Below are 17,468 nucleotides of genomic sequence, written 5' to 3'. Positions count from 1 at the left end.
CTGCTAATGCCTTCAGGCACCAAAGGGTGCCACGGCACTCAGTTTGGGAACCACTCGCTTAAAACATACAACAGAAAAAAAGCAAACAAATGTAAGGTCTTTAGACACTCCTGTATCTAATGCTAGCAACACATGAGAGCGATTTTTCGACCGAACAGACAAACGGCGCTATTACTCTGCCAGTGGAAGCTCCCAATATTGGCGGTACACACTAAACAATATTTTTAAAAACAAAACCTGATAATTTAGGGGTTGTGTGACAGTGAGTGGCTTTGACAAAAGGTCAAATTTAAGCAAAAATCTAATCCTGGTCAAATTACACCACCATGCCAAATTTGGTGGCGTTAGGTCCCAAACTCTGGCCTTGCATAAAGAACAAACAGACAGACAGACAACCTTTCTTGCATATTATATATAGAAAATAAATCTAGCACTCACGTGTTTTGCAAATAAGGTATACTTAGCTTGGTGCCCTCCATAAATTACCAGTGGTATGCTGGTTAACAATAGAATTTGCAACGAGGCGGCACTCCAAAATAAATGTCATTCGAGTCAGCGTATTAGCAACAACGTTTCGGTGCTATTTATTAGGCACTTTCGTCAGGCACAGCAGTACATGTGCCTGACGAAAGCACCTAATAAATAGAGCCAAAACGTTGCTGCTAATACGCTGGCTTGAATGACATTTATTGTGGAGTGCTGCCTTGTTGCAAATTCTATATCACACCGGCATTCCTCCCGTAAAAATAAAGTGGAACTTACCTGGGTGCCCTCCCCGGGTAGAAGATTTCCACCGTATATGCAACTCCAAAACAACAGCGGCACTCACAGGACTTGTAATCATCAAACTGTCAGGTCAGTATTCCAACGTTTCAATCTTTATTTAAGATTTTCCTCAGGGAAAATCACCAAAACGCAAACCACCAACATTTAAATAGACAACAGAACACTTACCCATGGCACAAGTAAAGTGCGGGGAGTGATGACGTAATACGGCCGCGTCCCAGCCGGCGCATCACTCGCCGCGTGGTGTGCCCATGGGTAGCTATGGTAGCAATAATCACAAACATCTAAAATCAATATAGGCTAAGGAGAAAAACATAGAACCAAGCAAAGTAATGCAAAACACCTGAAAAAATATTGGATGTAGTAGCAAAAAGCATGTAACAAAATAAAGTAATAGCTGGCCAATCGATTAAATGTCAGGACGGGATAAATAAACATCTGATCATATTAGTTCCACCATCATATGTGTACTAGGGCTAAATATCACCAGATCCTCAGGTGAAATTGTGCTAAAAAATAACCTTTTTTTCTGAAGGCTACAACTTCTTTGTTGGTCAAATTGCAACAACTGATAAATTTACCTTCTGACCTTCTCCTTTGCACTATAAATTTCGTGAATCTATACACGAGTATTCCACATCAAGAGAGTATTGCTCAATTGTCAGAATATCTTTGCTCTAACTTGAATTATGCTGGACCTAATATTGAATTCTTCTTGGACTTGCTCAGATTAATTCTCAGTAGGAATTACTCCTATTTTGATGGTAAATATTATCTCCAGTTGCAAGGCTGTAGTATGGGGGTCGAACGTGTCACCATCTTTGGCGAATATATTTATGTTCAAGATTGAGAAATCATTACTTTTTGACAGTCCGGATTTTTCTAGACATGTCCGATTTTTCACTCGTTATATAGTCGACATCCTTGTGATTTGGTGAGGAACATCGGAAGAATTTACTACTGCTATGAATTAAATCAATGAACTCCACCATAACATTAAATTTACTTGGGAATATGATATTAAATCTATCCACTACCTTGATGTTATGATTAGCTGGAACGGAATATCTCTTGATACTAATTTGTATACTAAGACAACCGATAAAAATACCTTTTTATACACAGCCAGTCACCATCCTCCGGCCCTCAAAAGAGGGTTAACGTACTCCCAATTTTTAAGGATAAGACGGATTGTCAGTGATGAAATTGAAGCAGCTAAACAGATGAGACAGGTGTTGGATAAATTCCATCAGCGTGGATATTAGTTAAAAGATCCGAACAGACCTATGAATAAAGCAATCGCCATCCCGAGAGATGAATGTCCACTTTTCCAGGAAGGATAATAAACAGAAGGAAGATAACATGATCTTTCTCAATACAATTTCCATGGCCAGTCCTAAAATTAATACTATTGTGAAAAAACATTGGCCTATGATCACCACAGATCCTGCTCTTACTCCCATAAAAAATTCTAGGGTTATGCCAAGTTTTCAGAGGGGTCCTAACTTAAATGATCATCTAGTTAAAAATGATGTTACTGGTTTTACCATACCTCCCAATTTCAAAAAGAAGTTTTTGTTAAAAAAGCCGGGCTGTTACAAATGCCTTGGCTGTATGACGTGCCCTTATATAGAAGCAGGCAACTACGTTTCTCATCCACATTCGGGCAAGAAATTTAGCATAAAACATACACTGTCCTGCACTAGTTCTTATGTAGTTTATGCCATACTATACCCATGTGGACTACTTTATATTGTCAACACTACGCCCGGCCATCCGACTGCCGCTTAATGGAAGGGACAGTGGCCAGTCAGTGGCCAGACATTTTTATGAGAGAAGATACTCACTTGCTACTTTGACCTACAAAATAGTGGATCATATCCCACCATTACCAAGAGGTGGTAATAGAGAGAATCTTTTGCTACAATGCGCAGCCAAATGGATTGACAGGATGAATTGCTTTGCCCCAAATGGACTTAATGAGATGCTTTCTTTATCTTGTTTTTTATAAATATTTTCTTTTTGGCTTATTTCCACCCTCTCTTTTTTTTACAAAACATGACAGCATTATGGTTCCATGTTTTCTTTTTCCATATGTTTTTATATATTTTTTTTTTTTTCTTGTGGTTTTTGACTATTGAACTGTCCTATTGGTGGGTATATTCTTGTTAGCGCGATTTCACCTGAGGATCCTGTGATATCTCCCTAGTACCCGTATGATGGTGGAACTAATATGATCAGATGTTTAATTATCCCTTCCTAACATTTCATCGATTGGCCAGCTATTACTTTATTGTGTTACATGCTTTTTGCTATTACACCCAATATTTCTTCAGGAGTTTTGCATTACTTTGCTTGGTTCTGGACCTGACTCAGAGACGGACGCAATACCAATATTTTCGCAGATCGAGCAATTGTTTGCAAAAAATGCGTATGCACGAAAGCTGCACTGCGCACAAGCAGTGATTGCATTGTGATTACTCTTGCACATAGGAACCACTCACAAAGTGAATAACAGGTAGTCAGTGTTTGGGGGAGGTAACGTGTGGCAGTTAGAAAAACGCAGAGGTGTCTGACTGTTTAAACGCCGTTTCATGGATGTGCATAAATTAGCCATTGCGATCACCTTTGGAGTATGAGAGCTCTCGGCGCGCCTGGAGAGCTGCAGTGTTTGTGGCTGGTCAAACTAGACTTACATGCTGCGTGACTGGCCGATCTGCGTCTATGGTACTGATGTTTGCGCTGTTGCAGATATGAGTAGGTAGCAGTGGGCGTCCCTGTGCTCTGCAAAGCTTTGGAAGGCATTAGCATATTTTAGTAACTGTGATGCGTAGGAGATTGCAGTTGCGTCCGTCTCTGAATTAGGCCCCTCTGTTCTCTATCACATGGAAGCATTTTCAGTGTTTTTTTTGCTTTTTTTAGTCAGAAGTCTATTATTAACCCACCAATAGATTTTTGGAGTGTGGGAGGAAAGCGAAGCACCCCAAGGAAACCCATGAAAACACAGGAAGAACATGCAGGACCCTTATTTGAACTGAATCTATGACCCCAGTCCTTCAAAGCAACAAATCTAAACATTGTGGCACCATGCTGCGCCAATATCAGAGTCTCTGATTACAACTGACCCTTATTACAAATGCCTTCACATTGGTTTATCTGTCCATAGTCACCTGCTTCCATTATAAATATTGAATAGTTAGAGTAAACGTTTGTTCATTAACCCCTTTGCTGCTGAGGATGAGTGGGGCTCGTCATCTGCGTATAATTAAAACTGTGCATGACGAGTCCCACTTGTGATCCACTGCAAAGTGCCCCCCTACACCCACCTTTCTGCTACCCTACCTTCTCGTTACTTTTGAACTACGAGCCCCAATAGAGATTATTGCCTAAGGATCAGTGTGATCACCAGGCAAAACCCACTGTTCTACAGATAAAATCATGGAGTCCAGGGATGGGGATGGTCTCCTCCAGTTAACCATGAAATCAGGGGAAACCATTTTAGAAAAAGACAAGTCCCCTCTTTCAATTGATGGGTCCCCTTAGTACTTATTGTCTGGTGATCACCGGAAAATGTTACGCTGCACTATGAAAAACGTAGGGAGAAGGGCACTATGTGTTCTCTCACCCCCATGATGACATAGACAACAACTGTGTGGGCACCCATATTTGAAAGAGAGGAGTTCACACTTTCAAATGATGTGGCCCACTAGTAGCTATCGTCTGGTGATCACCTGCCATCACCAGACAATATTACCCTGCGCTACAGAAAATAGACATTTTCTGTGGGAGGATGCTACGTGTGCTATAATGCTCATGATTAGACCTGTAAATGTGAGATTACTCACATATGAAAGAGTCCCTCTTTCTAATTATGTGGCCCCCTTAGCAATAGTTTTCCATAGATGGGGGAAGGCCACATCATGCACCCTGACTTGGAAGAGGTTAGTCTCCTCTTTCAAACGATGTCCCCCCTTAGTAGTTATTGTCTGGTATCACCAGACAATAACTGAAACAGTACACAAAAAATTTCATTTCCACAGATCGGGGGGGTTCTAAAGCCCATACCTCCCCCATCTTGTGTCAAATACAATAAAAAGTGATCCCTCACTTAATGCGGTAGGTTGTCTAGTTTTTAAAATGGTAGGCCTTGTTGAGTTACCATATTTTCGCTACACACAGGAAGCGTTAAAGCCGAGACAGTTAAAATTTTAAGAAAAAAAAAAAAAAACAATTTTCAATTGAAGTGCAATTTTTGTTTGTCAAAACCTATACATAGAATCCTGCCCTTTTACTATTTTGGAAAGGTGGATTATTGGCGAAACAAGAGCCACAAAGTATTTCTTTGTCGTGCTTATAAGACATTAAAAAAACACATTTAATTTTGGTTTCCTTTCTTATAATGTCAATTAAAAAAAAAAAATTCTGGAAATTTGGATTACAAAAAAAATGAATGTGTTAGATTGAGTAAAAAGACTAATGATATTTTCTGAAAATACAAAGTATTCAAAGTCTGATATTGATGTTGGAATGTAATGAGCGCTAAAGTCAGAAAATGGCCTCAGCACAAGGGTGAGAAAAGCCTCAGCAGCGAAGGGGTTAAAAGTATTGTCCGAGTACTGATAATTGCCATCTTCAAATGTGTGAGCAGACCTTTAGGACCGTGATGGGCAACAGGCCTTCTCAGGAGCCACATGCTAATCTAAAGTAGTCTCATCTGGCTTTGCTGAATAGCATAATGTTCCCTCCTTTGGTTCTTTTTATTATGAATTTTTTTGGCAAAGTTAATTAGCAAAGTCCACTTAACAGGTTAGTCTATTAGTGGAGACAATCTGTCCTGGACAGCTTGACAAGCAACCACATTAATCTACTATGTTGGTTGCGTAAACACTTTCTGTTAATGCTCTGTAACCAGTGAGCTGACTTTCTCTGCAAAGACATGTGGCCCCTTGTTAAGCCAAGAGCTAGTACAAAAAGCTCCTGAAAAAAGACATAATATGGGTTCTTATATCATGGTAATGGTTGTCACTGGGACAGTTGAATGGGAATGGGCTTGGTGTTTGTTATACCACTTTTACACCACAACTAAAACCGGGTTATTGCAAGGTTAACCCAGGTTGCTGCAAGGTGTAAAAGGGGCCAGAATTGGATTCCCGGGTCGAGTGATCTGGCAATCCAACCCTGGCAGTTTGCAGGGTTTAACACGAGAACGACCCATGTAACCCTGCAGTTTAAATGGGTAACCCGGTCCGATTTACAGGATAGTGATTTCTGGATAATATTGCACCCATTTCCTGTTTTCATCATCCTCATCACCTTTTCTTCATTAATGTAAAGGAAATGGGACATTTCTCCAGCCCACGGGCACTGACTTTATATGTTGTAAAGAACGACAACAGGTACAGATGATAGGTAATACAGCCCACTAGGCGGATAACTCTGGTTGTCTGATACACAGATTATGATATACACTGACCACCATAATATTGGGATAAAAAATGCAATCTAGATATACTCTCAGCTATTAATAATGGCCATGGGTGATTTTCACAGCTTCTAGGAACTTTGCTTTAAATAGAATATGAGAAAAGCCAGGACTGGCGATATCCTGTACATTATAGGAAAATGTAACCTCATTTACTATATAATAATCTGCGGTGGTCCTTCTCCAACATACGCAGTGGGAGTTGGGGGACACCCCGCTGACTTCCACCCCCCCAGCGGTTCTGACTGCAGCAACAAGACAGACCACCCAGAAGGAACAGGGGGTAAATGTAGCAGGGAGCAGGGAGGGATGGGGTGGGGAGTTGCGGAGCATGGGCAAGCTGAGAAGAGCTAGTTTATTCCCAGTCCATTTACTACTCTTTAATAATTGCATTAGCTATTTGTCACAATTTATATTTTGCATACATCTAGTGTTGCATTTCCTATTTTTGTTTCCAAACTTAATTATGTTACTTCTTAAAATGATGATGACTAAAGACAAAATCAAACACTTTCAGCAGACAAATACCTCTGATTTCAGCCTTTCAATTTCAGTGTCCTGATCTTCAAGCTGTTGTCGCAGTTGATTAGCAGCAATTTTTTCTGTTTCTACAATTTGTACCAAGTGAATATACTTCTGCATCAAGACCTCTCTCTCTATCAGGATGTCTGAATAGCTGAAAATGAAAAGAGAATGCCATTAGTTATAGTTCTCCATTCATGATTATGCATTCTGCAGATCTTATCCAGCCGGGCTATATCTGTGGTGTCACTCTGTCCTAAAGGGTGAATAGGAAATGGGAGTTACCAGTGCCATGCTGGCACCATCTTTACAAAAATCGGTAGAAAAATGGCACAGTAGCTGTAGAAAGGGAGGGTAAACATCCAGCAGGTGAGAGGCAATTCACGTTATCACACAATGGTTACATAGGGTCATTATTATGTGCTTTGTAATCAAGCCCGGCCCACTAACTGTGCAACAACGCATATCGGGTCCTTAACCAGCAGTGGTGGAGTGCTTGGTGATGTAGATAATGTCATCAAGGCCCAGCCAATTTAATTTGAAGGAGGAGTTGGATCCAGGTATCTGGCCTACTCTCCTGAAATTCGGGGGACTCTTTCAGGCAGAGTAGGTAAATATGGGTAAGATAGAGACCTGCAGACTCAGATCTTCAGGCAGAAGAGCTTTCATTTTATGGTTACATGGTATGCAGCCATCTTACTTACACAAATCCCAGACCCTAGTACACTATACACCATACGTGTGCCTTCTTTTAGGTTTAGTTACACACAAAATATTGTGAATCAAGCTGCCTGCATAGTACAGTTTTGAATAGGGATCAATGAACCCTATGATGGCCATGGAAAAAAATGCAGTAGATTCCATTTGCCTACAGAAAAATAAATTCCTGAAAAAATCTAGGATACTGAGAGCAAATAGTGGTCATCAAGGATAGCTCGGGGAACAATATGGGCGGCTTACATATATTTACCACTTAACTAATCCCTAAAGCAGAAGGCACAACCAAGTTTTGAGACCAATCGGTTTGAAATTAAGTCAAATAATTAGGTAAAAACCATTTCTAATCGGATTATAAGTGCACCCATCTCGGGCCTATGAAAGTAAGAATTGCAAAATGGAAACATGGAAGCACATGCAGCATGATCACACCAAAACCATGTGTGTGTGTGACCATCACCTAATAAAATAATCTGCCACAGCATTACCATGGAAGCTGTAGAAACGTCTGCTGGAACACGTCTTACCTTGCTTGGTGAATCGCCTCCACCCACTCATCCCTGTCAGCCTCCTCCTCACATCGCAACTCCAATGGCTTCTGGGCCTCATGGCCAAAGGTGACGGTGAAATAGTGCTGCAGAGATTACAGGATAATTACATTGGCATCAGGTCTGACAAGAGTGATATATACATGGAAAACATTATTAAGAGCTGCTGGGACATTACAAAGAATTACCACCTAATAGTAAATCAGGATGAATCACCTTTGTTACTCTGATTTATTATCTCAGTACTAATGCTGAAGTAAAGGTACAAACGAAACTAGTTAATATGCTTAAAATATATGTACTGAAAGGATATTTCCAGCAAGGCATACCCGGCGACTTTTTACCCAGGCCGCCAGATGGGAACACCCAAATTGGAGGTGTGCTGAGTGGCAGCGTGACGCCTTATCATGCTATTGTGTGTGTATGTGAGGGGGGCACCATGATGGAGAAGTGAGCGTATCAGCAATTTCTGGAATCTCCCAGACTTTAAGGGGTAAATTTACTAAAGTGAGAGTTTTTAGAAGTGAGTTTTAAAAGTGATGTTGCCCATAGCAACCAATCAGATTCTAGCTATTATCTTCTAGGAGGGGCTAGTTAAATGTTAAGTAGAATCTGATTGGTTGCTATGGGCAACATCATTTCTAAACCTAGCTTCGAAAAACTCTCACTCTAGTAAATTTACCCCTAAGGCTTATGTTCCACATTACGATCATTAATTCTACTGTGAGTAAATTCATCCCTTGAATACCAGTACGCAGATAGTCTCCCTGTTGGTCATCATGTTTCAGTGCACATGCATGACATCACTCCGGGTCCTTGCAGCAAGGTAAAACTTAGCACATTTTTGCAGTAAATATACTGTACCAATGTATATATATTGATTGTATTTGAAGATATGCTAAGAAAATTGTCCAGCTTTGCAATGAAAAAGAAAATGTACTTATGGTATGAAAATATGAGATATGGTAAGAACTTACCTTTGTTATCTCTATTTCTACAAAGTCCATAGGGTTCCACAGGATACCTTGGGGTATAGGTGTGACGTCAGTCATCGGGCACCATAGAGTTAAGCTTTCAGCCTCCCAGGATGCACTAGGGTCCCCCTCCTATACCCGCCCCCGAGCCAAGGCACCTCAGTTAGTTACCAAGCCATAGGCCGGAGGAGGAGAAGGAAGAGAGAGAAAGAAGATCTGGATACACACAAGAGTCACACTCTCACCAGAGGGAGACGGGAAAACCGGTGACCAGACCAAAGCCCATCTGCAGCACAGGTGCGACAGGGCGGGAGTCCTGTGGAACCCTATTGACTTCGTAGAAATAGAGGTAACAAAGGTAAGTTCTTACCATATCTCATATTTTCTACTTCAGGGTCCATAGGGTATCCACAGGATACCTTGGGGATGTCGCAAAGCAGTATCCTTTAAGGGTGGGGACGCTCCTGTGCTGAAAGGAGAATCCGCCGCCCGAAGGAAGCATCCTGAGAGGCGAAGGTGTCAAACCTGTAATACCTCACGAAGGTATGGACAGAGTACCACGTAGCAGCCTTGCAGATCTGGACTGCAGAGGCACCACGTCGAGCTGCCCACGAAGGACCCACAGACCTAGTGGAATGAGCCTTCAAAGAAGGAGGAACCGACAGACCTTCATAAAGATAAGCTTCAGAAACAGCCATACGGATCCAGGCTGCCATAGTTTGCTTTGAAGCAGGCCAACCCTTTTTACGGAAGCCATAGAGGACAAACAAGGCGTCCGACTTCCTAAACGAAGAAGTGCGGTCAACATAAGTCCTTAAGGCCCGCACAACATCCAAAGTGGCCTCACCCACTGAAAGACCAGGTGATTTAAAGGCCGGAACAACTATTTCCTCGTTAACATGAAACTGGGAAACAACTTTGGGAAGAAATTCAGGCCGAGTGCGGAGCACTGCCCTGTTCCCATGGAAAATCAAGAAAGGGGGTCTACAAGAGAGAGCCCCTAAATCAGAAACACGTCTGGCCGAAGCTATGGCCAGGAGGAAAACAGTCTTAGCTGTTAGCCATTTAAGATCCACTGAGCCCAGTGGTTCAAACGGCGGTCCCTTGAGAGCCCTCAGGACCACAGCCAAATCCCAAGGCGCCACAGGTGGAACAAAGGGCGGCTGAATGCGGAGAACACCTTGCATAAAGGTGCGCACATCCGGGATTGTAGCAATACTACGGTGAAACCAGACAGACAGGGCCGAAACCTGTACCTTCAAAGAAGCAAGGCGAAGCCCATGATCTAGTCCCGCTTGTAGGAAGGCGAGTATCCTAGACAGACGAAACTCCCGCGGTGCATAACCTCTCGGTCGACACCACTGGAAGAACGTATGCCACACGCGATGGTATATCCTCGCGGAAGACGGTTTCCGAGCTCGTAACATGGTACGCACCACCGAGCTGGAAAACCCCCTGGACCTCAAAAAGGCTATCTCAACAGCCACGCCATCAAAGACAGCCGAGTCAGGTCCGGGTGAAGACAAGGACCCTGCGACAGAAGGTCCGGTCGTAGCGGCAACCGCAGAGGACTGTCCACGGACAGACCCTGAAGGTCTGAGAACCAGTGCCGTCTGGGCCACGCGGGAGCTATCGACAGGAGCGTCCCTCATTCCTGTTTGAATTTCCGGATTACCCGTGGAAGAAGGGAAACCGGAGGAAACAGGTATGCGAACCGTAACGTCCACCGGACGGACAGAGCATCCACCAGAGACGCCTCTTCGTCTCTTGTGCGAGACCCGTACACCGGCAACTTGTTGTTGTGCCGGGACGCCATGAGGTCGATCTCTGGAAGACCCCACCTGTCCACCAGCAGTTGCAAAACATCCGGGTGCAGGGACCATTCCCCCGGATGAACGTCCTGGCGACTTAGAATGCAGAATCCGCCGAGACGGGATTAGAGTGGACTTCTGCCAGTTGATTAACCAGCCGTGCCGTTGCAGTAGCGCAATGGTCAGGTCCAAGTGGCGTAGAAGTAGCTCTGGAGATCCTGCCACTAATAACAGGTCGTCCAAGTACGGCAACATGCGGACTCCCTGCAGCCGCAGAGAAGCCGCCATGACCGCCATCACCTTGGTGAACACACGCGGTGCTGTCGCCAGGCCAAAAGGTAACGCCCGAAACTGAAAGTGGTCGCTGCGGATTGCAAACCTGAGGAACTGTTGATGGCGCAAAAGAATAGGGACATGCAGGTAAGCGTCCTGTATGTCCAATGACACCATGTAGTCCCCAGGTTCCAGCGCCAGAATGATGGACCGTAGGGTCTCCATCCGAAACTTCGGCACCCGCAAAGACTTGTTGAGAGCTTTGAGGTTGAGAATCGGACGATACGACCCATTGGGTTTCTGCACCAAAAAAAGATTTGAATAGAAACCCTGGCCCCTCTGGGAGAATGGAACAGGCACTATAACTCCAGCCTGGAGCATAGTGTGCAAGACCTTCCGCAGCTCCGTAGCCTTGTTCCGGTCTGATGGTAGACCAGTGGTGAAGAATCGAGCCGGGGGTCTGTGCCGGAAAGAGAGGGCGTACCCGTGGGAGACCACCTCGAGAACCCAAGTGTCTGTCATGGAGACCGACCAACACCGGGCGAACTGCAGCAGGCGGCCTCCCACTTTGGGATCCCCCAATGGGAGGCCCGGACCGTCAGTCCGCAGACTTGTCATCAGGCTTAGGAGTCGGACGTCTGGTACTCCATGCCTGCTTCCGGGGCTTGGACGATTTCTTGGGACCAGCCTGTCGGGGAAAAGACTGTGGTTTGGGCCTGCCCTGGGCCCTATAAGACCGAAAGGACGATGGTCCTGAACCAGAAGGAACCGCGGCCGACGGGAGACATGCCGATTTGGCTGCCGCCAGCGTGGCCACAATCTTGTCCAGATCTGGACCGAAGAGAACTTCTCCGTTAAAGGGCAACGCCTCCAAACCCTTTTTGGAGTCAGCGTCCGCCTTCCAGGATCGCAACCACAAGGTGCGACGAGCAGCCACCGCTGCTGAAGAAATTCGAGACACCAGTGTACTAATGTCTAAGGCCGCCTCGTTGATATAAGTGACCAAAACACGGAGATTACCAATCAACTCCGTTTGTTCGGCCAGACAGTCGGAATCAAAGGACGCCTCCAATGAATCCGCCCAGCGCTCCATCGCTCTGGCAACCCAGCAAATGGCCATAGCCGGCCGCGCTGCCCCCCCGCAAGGGAATAAGCGGACTTCAGGCAGATTTCCACCTTGCGGTCCGTAGCATCCTTAAGGGAGGACATGGATGGCATCGGCAATGTGGCACTACGGACAAGACGTGTCACATGAGAATCCACCTGTGGAGGGGATTCCCACTTAGAAAAATAATTATCCGAGAACGGATAAGCCACTGCCAGGCGCCTCTGCGGCTGGTATCGCTTGCCAGGCTGTTTCCGCGCCTCCTCTAAATGGTCCATTAACTGACCCGAAAGAGGAAAGACTGTGGCGTCACCCTTCACATCCTTAAAAAAGGCATACTTGGATTTAGCTGCTGGGAGAACTTCGTCCTCAATCATCAAGGCTGTGCGGACTGCCCGAATAAGTCCAGGAATATACACCTTGGACCTAGCGTCAGCGTCCTTAGTATGGAGAGGTTCCTGATCGTAAGGATCCAGAATCTCCCCATCATCAGACGTCCCTTCGTCATCCTCATAAGGAGCCGACAGAGACGCCACCGGCCGCATCACAGCCTCCCCCTGCAACACATCCGACAAGTGCTGTACAGAACTCGTCAGGGAGTTAACCCACGCCGGCTCCTGAGAAACCGGGAGAGGGGAAATAGGGAGACTGCGGGGTACCAGCAATTGTCTTGGGAAACCCTGCATGGGTGACGACACCACTGACTGCTGGGACAAACCCATCTGCTTAAACGTGGGCTGCCGGCAGAGGCCCTCCGCGCAACCCTCCCCCTCCGCTAAAGGTACTTTACACGTAGTACACTGTAGCCGGAGAGGAAAATCACTTTCAGACATGATGGTACTAAGTATGTGACCCCTCTCACCAATTGTATTTTAAAGAGGCGAGAGACCACCCTGCAGCACCGCACCGCAAGGGCTTAGCAGAAAGAACAGGGACAGTAATAAAGCTGACAGTCAGAATAGAAGATACAGGCAGCAGCGCTAGCACAGTCACATACAATGCAAAGAAAATCAATTCCTGCACTAACAGCGCTGATCACTCAACTACGCAGTCACAAAGTCTGGTAGGACACAGCGCTGCATACACAGACCTGACCACAGCGGAGGAGAGGTATGCCGGGGGACCCAGACCACGATGCTTCCGTCCAGGCTTCCAGCAGCGTTCACCATGCGTTCAAGGAAGATGGCCGCCGAGGAGCAGAGAGGAGGCTGGCCTGGGGGAGGAGCGCTGCCACAGGGCCAGTCGGCAGAGTGCAGAGAGGGCTGTGTGCAGCGGGGGAGGCGCCGGCTGTGAGACAGGGAAGGCTGCTCCCCTGGCATGCATTTAACCCGCAGGTTCTTACCTGGCTCCACGCTGCAGCCAGTCCAGGGAGCCCCCTGCCTGGGGACTCTGGACCATGTAACAGCGGGGATGAACCGCGGGACCCCGCTGCTTACCTTGCTGTCCCCCTTGATTCCGGCCATGGTCCGGAACATCTGGGGTCACCGCTAGCTGTGACCCCAGATGCCCACCAGCATCCCCGGATCGGTACCGTCGTTCTGGTACCGGCGGGGGTGTAGGGAAGACAGCATGGACGTCAGGACTGACTGTCCATGCTGTACATCCAGATGTGCAGCCACAGCTGCATGCAGGAAAACTTCAGGGGCTCTTCTTAGCCCCCACTCCAACAGGTGCACACGACTCCGGCCGGGCACCAAACTAAACTGAGGTGCCTTGGCTCGGGGGCGGGGTATAGGAGGGGGACCCTAGTGTATCCTGGGAGGCTGAAAGCTTAACTCTATGGTGCCCGATGACTGACGTCACACCTATACCCCAAGGTATCCTGTGGATACCCTATGGACCCTGAAGTAGAAATATACATTAACAGGGGTTGGCAAACTGTGGCATGCCAGCTGCTGTGGAACTACACATCCCAGCATGCCCTTCAACAGTGTTAGCATGCTCTACTAGCAAAACTGTGGCAGGACATGCTGGAATGTGTAGTTCCACAGCAGCTGGAATGACGGAGGTTGCCAACCCTGGAACATACATTCCTTCATGAGGAACATAAACAAAATAAAAAAATAAATACAAATTCATTCTCTAGAAGCTACAAATAGGATATAATCTTGTATTTCTTTAGATATTTTAAATAAAATATAAAAGTAAAGTTTCTTTATTTGCTGGACTACAGGTGCGTACACACTGGGTGATTTTACTGACCGATTGCACGATTACGACATTGTAATCGTGCAATCGCTCAGTAATAATGCACAAATCGTGCACTATAATGTCAGAAACGACCAGCCGTGCGCGCTTCCGCTGGTCGTTTCCGACATTTTATATCGCCTAAACATGCAGGCCAAGCTATCGATAAGGACAGATTGGCATGTTCAGGAATGATGGAGGGTACCTACACTGAACGACTGATATCGTAATCGTACAGTCTTTCCTAATCGCGAAGTGTGTGCGCACCTTAACACTGATTTTCATGCCTTTATTATATCTTTCCAAAGCCCATAAATATTATTTAAAAAGGTTATAAATATGGATGAGCGGTTCGGTTTTGTCTCGGTTGTTTTCATTAAATTAGGGCAAGGTCGGATTTATTTTACTGGCTATACAAAACACATGAGAGTCTAATAGCCAATATGATGCCTTTTTTGAGATCCGAACATAACCAAGTAAAACAGAACTGCTCATCTCTACTTATATCTAAGGAAGATATGTTACAGTCACAGTGTAGGATATTATAAAGATAACAAGATAGAGAAGGTCAGTACTGTGTGAATCTGTGAGGTTTGGATTTAGTGATTTAGGCCCGTATTCAATTAGCGGCGAAAAGTCGGAATCCGCGAAAAAGTATCGCGGATGACGTCATTTCGCCTGCCGGAAACTTTTTACCCTATTTAATTGCAAACACTTTTCGCGTCAGCGAAAAGTCAATGCAATGTAATAGGCGAAAAAGTTTAGCCTCTGAATAGGTGGTCAAAAAAAGTGCAAAATCGTTATTTTGGGGTGCAAAGGTGGATAAACCACTCAGAACCCTTGGGACAGTCACCCAAAGGACAACGGTGTCAAAAAATCCCTAAAAAAAAAATTGAGAACAGCCCAAAAAAGTACTTTCATTTTAGGGGTGAAAAAGTTCAAAGTTGGGATACAAGCCAAAAAAATTGCGAAATAGAGTTTTGTGGGGTCTGCAGGGATGGGTAAGGTGTTTTTTTGTTTGCTGCTAGGGTTTTTTTCACGATTTTTAAAACTTCACTTTTAAAACCATTTTCAAGTATCCCAAATTTGACAGGACTACTTTTTTCACAGAAAAATACTGCTTAATGCCATTCTTCACCACTAGTACAAAGATGCTATTTAGAAACTATTGACACAACTTAAGTACCCCCAAATAGTTTTATTAGGGCTATTCGGGGACCTCTACATTGATCCCCAATGTTAGTTCATCTTTTGGGGGGTGTCAGGCTGATTTCCTGATTTTTGACAGCACTTTTCGTCTGTTTGAGTTTTGCCGGGTTGCGTTCTCGCATGTTTTGGAATTGAATACAGAGAATAGCGGGGGCGCACATGAAAAGTTTTTCGCAGCCAAAACACGCGAATAAGGCAAAAAGTACGGCATGCGAAAAAGGATCGCGGGTGCGAACCTAATTGAATACGGGTCTTAGTAGAGAACAGGTATGTGGATAATTGCAACTAGATAGATATGAATCACTATCCACCCCAATTATACCATTAATCGAAGCAAATATGTTCTCGTTCCTAATATGTTCCATCGTCCTAGGCAAATCCAGGATAAACCATATAACCCCAGAAACAACTGACACCTGGCATAACAGGGAAACCAAATGCTTACACCGAGCTACTATTGCTTCTTACATAACTAGTGACAGCCAGTCCTTTATATAAACAGTAAGGTCCTGATGCTGAGTTGAACCCAAATCAGTCTTTGAATGCACAAAAATGAATATGTACGAGTATATGCGTACGTAAGCAGTTTTATAGCCGCCGGGATGAAATGCAGACGCTGGAAGCCCAATAGAGGAGAATCCTGATGAAGCAGGTTAAGTCCCCCTAACCCTATCCTCCTCCCCCTTCTCCCGCTACGTTACAGTGTTACAGCCGCTGACACTGTAACGTAGCATTTCGCATGCAGATACACCTACACTCACTCACAGAACATAGGCATGCTGCATATCATTTTAATCAGCAGAAGCTGCTTGTGCTATCTATTCGCATGCGATCGGCGCTACCAAGTCACACTGAGCTACCACGTTATGTGTGGCGCGACTTGTAGCGCACGGCGGATAGATGTATGTGGGCACATCTGTAGTGGTAGGTTTGTTGTTAGCTCTAACAAAAATGTCCAGAGAAATGGGGAATACAGGGGAAGATATATGAACCTTGTAAAAAAAATGACAGGTGTGGAAGCTGCCAATAGGAACCAAGCAGCTTCTACCTATCATTTTATAGAATGCACTTGATAAATGATAGTTTGAAACTGATTGGTTGCTGTTAGGTTTAATAAATCTCCCCCTTAAATTCAGACAAAAATACAAGGAGAAAAACAAACCATTTTATAGTGTATATTTTCTGTATACAAAGTACATTCTTATATATTAGTATTCTGTATAGTACTGAAATGGAGCAAAATAAAATTCTGGAAGTTTGTAGATAAGAATAAAAAATAGTGATTGTGGGCTCTGGGCGAGATTCAGACCCGGACGTTATGCTGTGCTCACATTGAGCGATTTTTCACAGTCTACGCATGCGTATGATTCGCAATACGCGTGCACGAACCAGTCAGTGCGATGGGAAAGTGCTCACCCATAGCCCACAGCCGGGCCGCTATTTTGAGTGACAGATAGTGCCGTTTGTGGGTGGTAACAGGGGAAGGTGCTTGTAAACGGGGGTGTGGATGTGCGAACGAAGGCGTGGCCGACTGTCAGAACGGAGTTTAATGGGTGTCCATAATTAGCAAAGTAGCGTCATTACACACGTGACTGGGTTGTATTTTAGCCTGAACTGCTCGCAATGTTGTGGTGGGAAAAGGCTACCACAAGCGCTGTGAGCAGCTCTGATGGCTCTCGATGTCCCCGATTAATCCTACAACTGCCGGAGATGACGTGTGTTGCGAGTGGCAAAGGGGCGTCTTCATACAGGTGCGAGCGCATAGTGCGGCCGCTCGCTATTACTTAGTGGGCGGCTTTACGCAACGCAGTGCGAGCGCATGATTTAAATAGCCGGCCACCCTTTTAGGCAGCG

The 17,468-nt window shown here is 45.1% G+C and overlaps 1 protein-coding gene across 2 annotated transcripts in view; it reads right to left on the bottom strand.

Annotated features, from left to right (window-relative positions):
- The window catches only part of RASGRF2 (Ras protein specific guanine nucleotide releasing factor 2), a 357,153-nt gene that overhangs the window by 179,571 nt on the left and 160,114 nt on the right, over positions 1 to 17,468 (bottom strand). For both annotated transcript variants that reach the window (XM_088443784.1, XM_088443785.1), the window contains exons 2-3: positions 8,035 to 8,141; positions 6,797 to 6,944 (exon numbers count right to left, since the gene is read on the bottom strand). In XM_088443784.1, coding sequence (XP_088299910.1) covers positions 6,797 to 6,944; positions 8,035 to 8,141 — 255 coding nt within the window. The remainder of the gene's footprint in view (positions 1 to 6,796; positions 6,945 to 8,034; positions 8,142 to 17,468) is intronic.

Source organism: Taudactylus pleione, unplaced genomic scaffold (genome assembly GCF_031769625.1).
Source record: "Taudactylus pleione unplaced genomic scaffold, aTauple2 ptg000333l, whole genome shotgun sequence".
Classification (NCBI taxonomy): Eukaryota; Metazoa; Chordata; class Amphibia; order Anura; family Myobatrachidae; genus Taudactylus; species Taudactylus pleione.
This window is presented reverse-complemented; position numbering and strand designations above follow the sequence as displayed.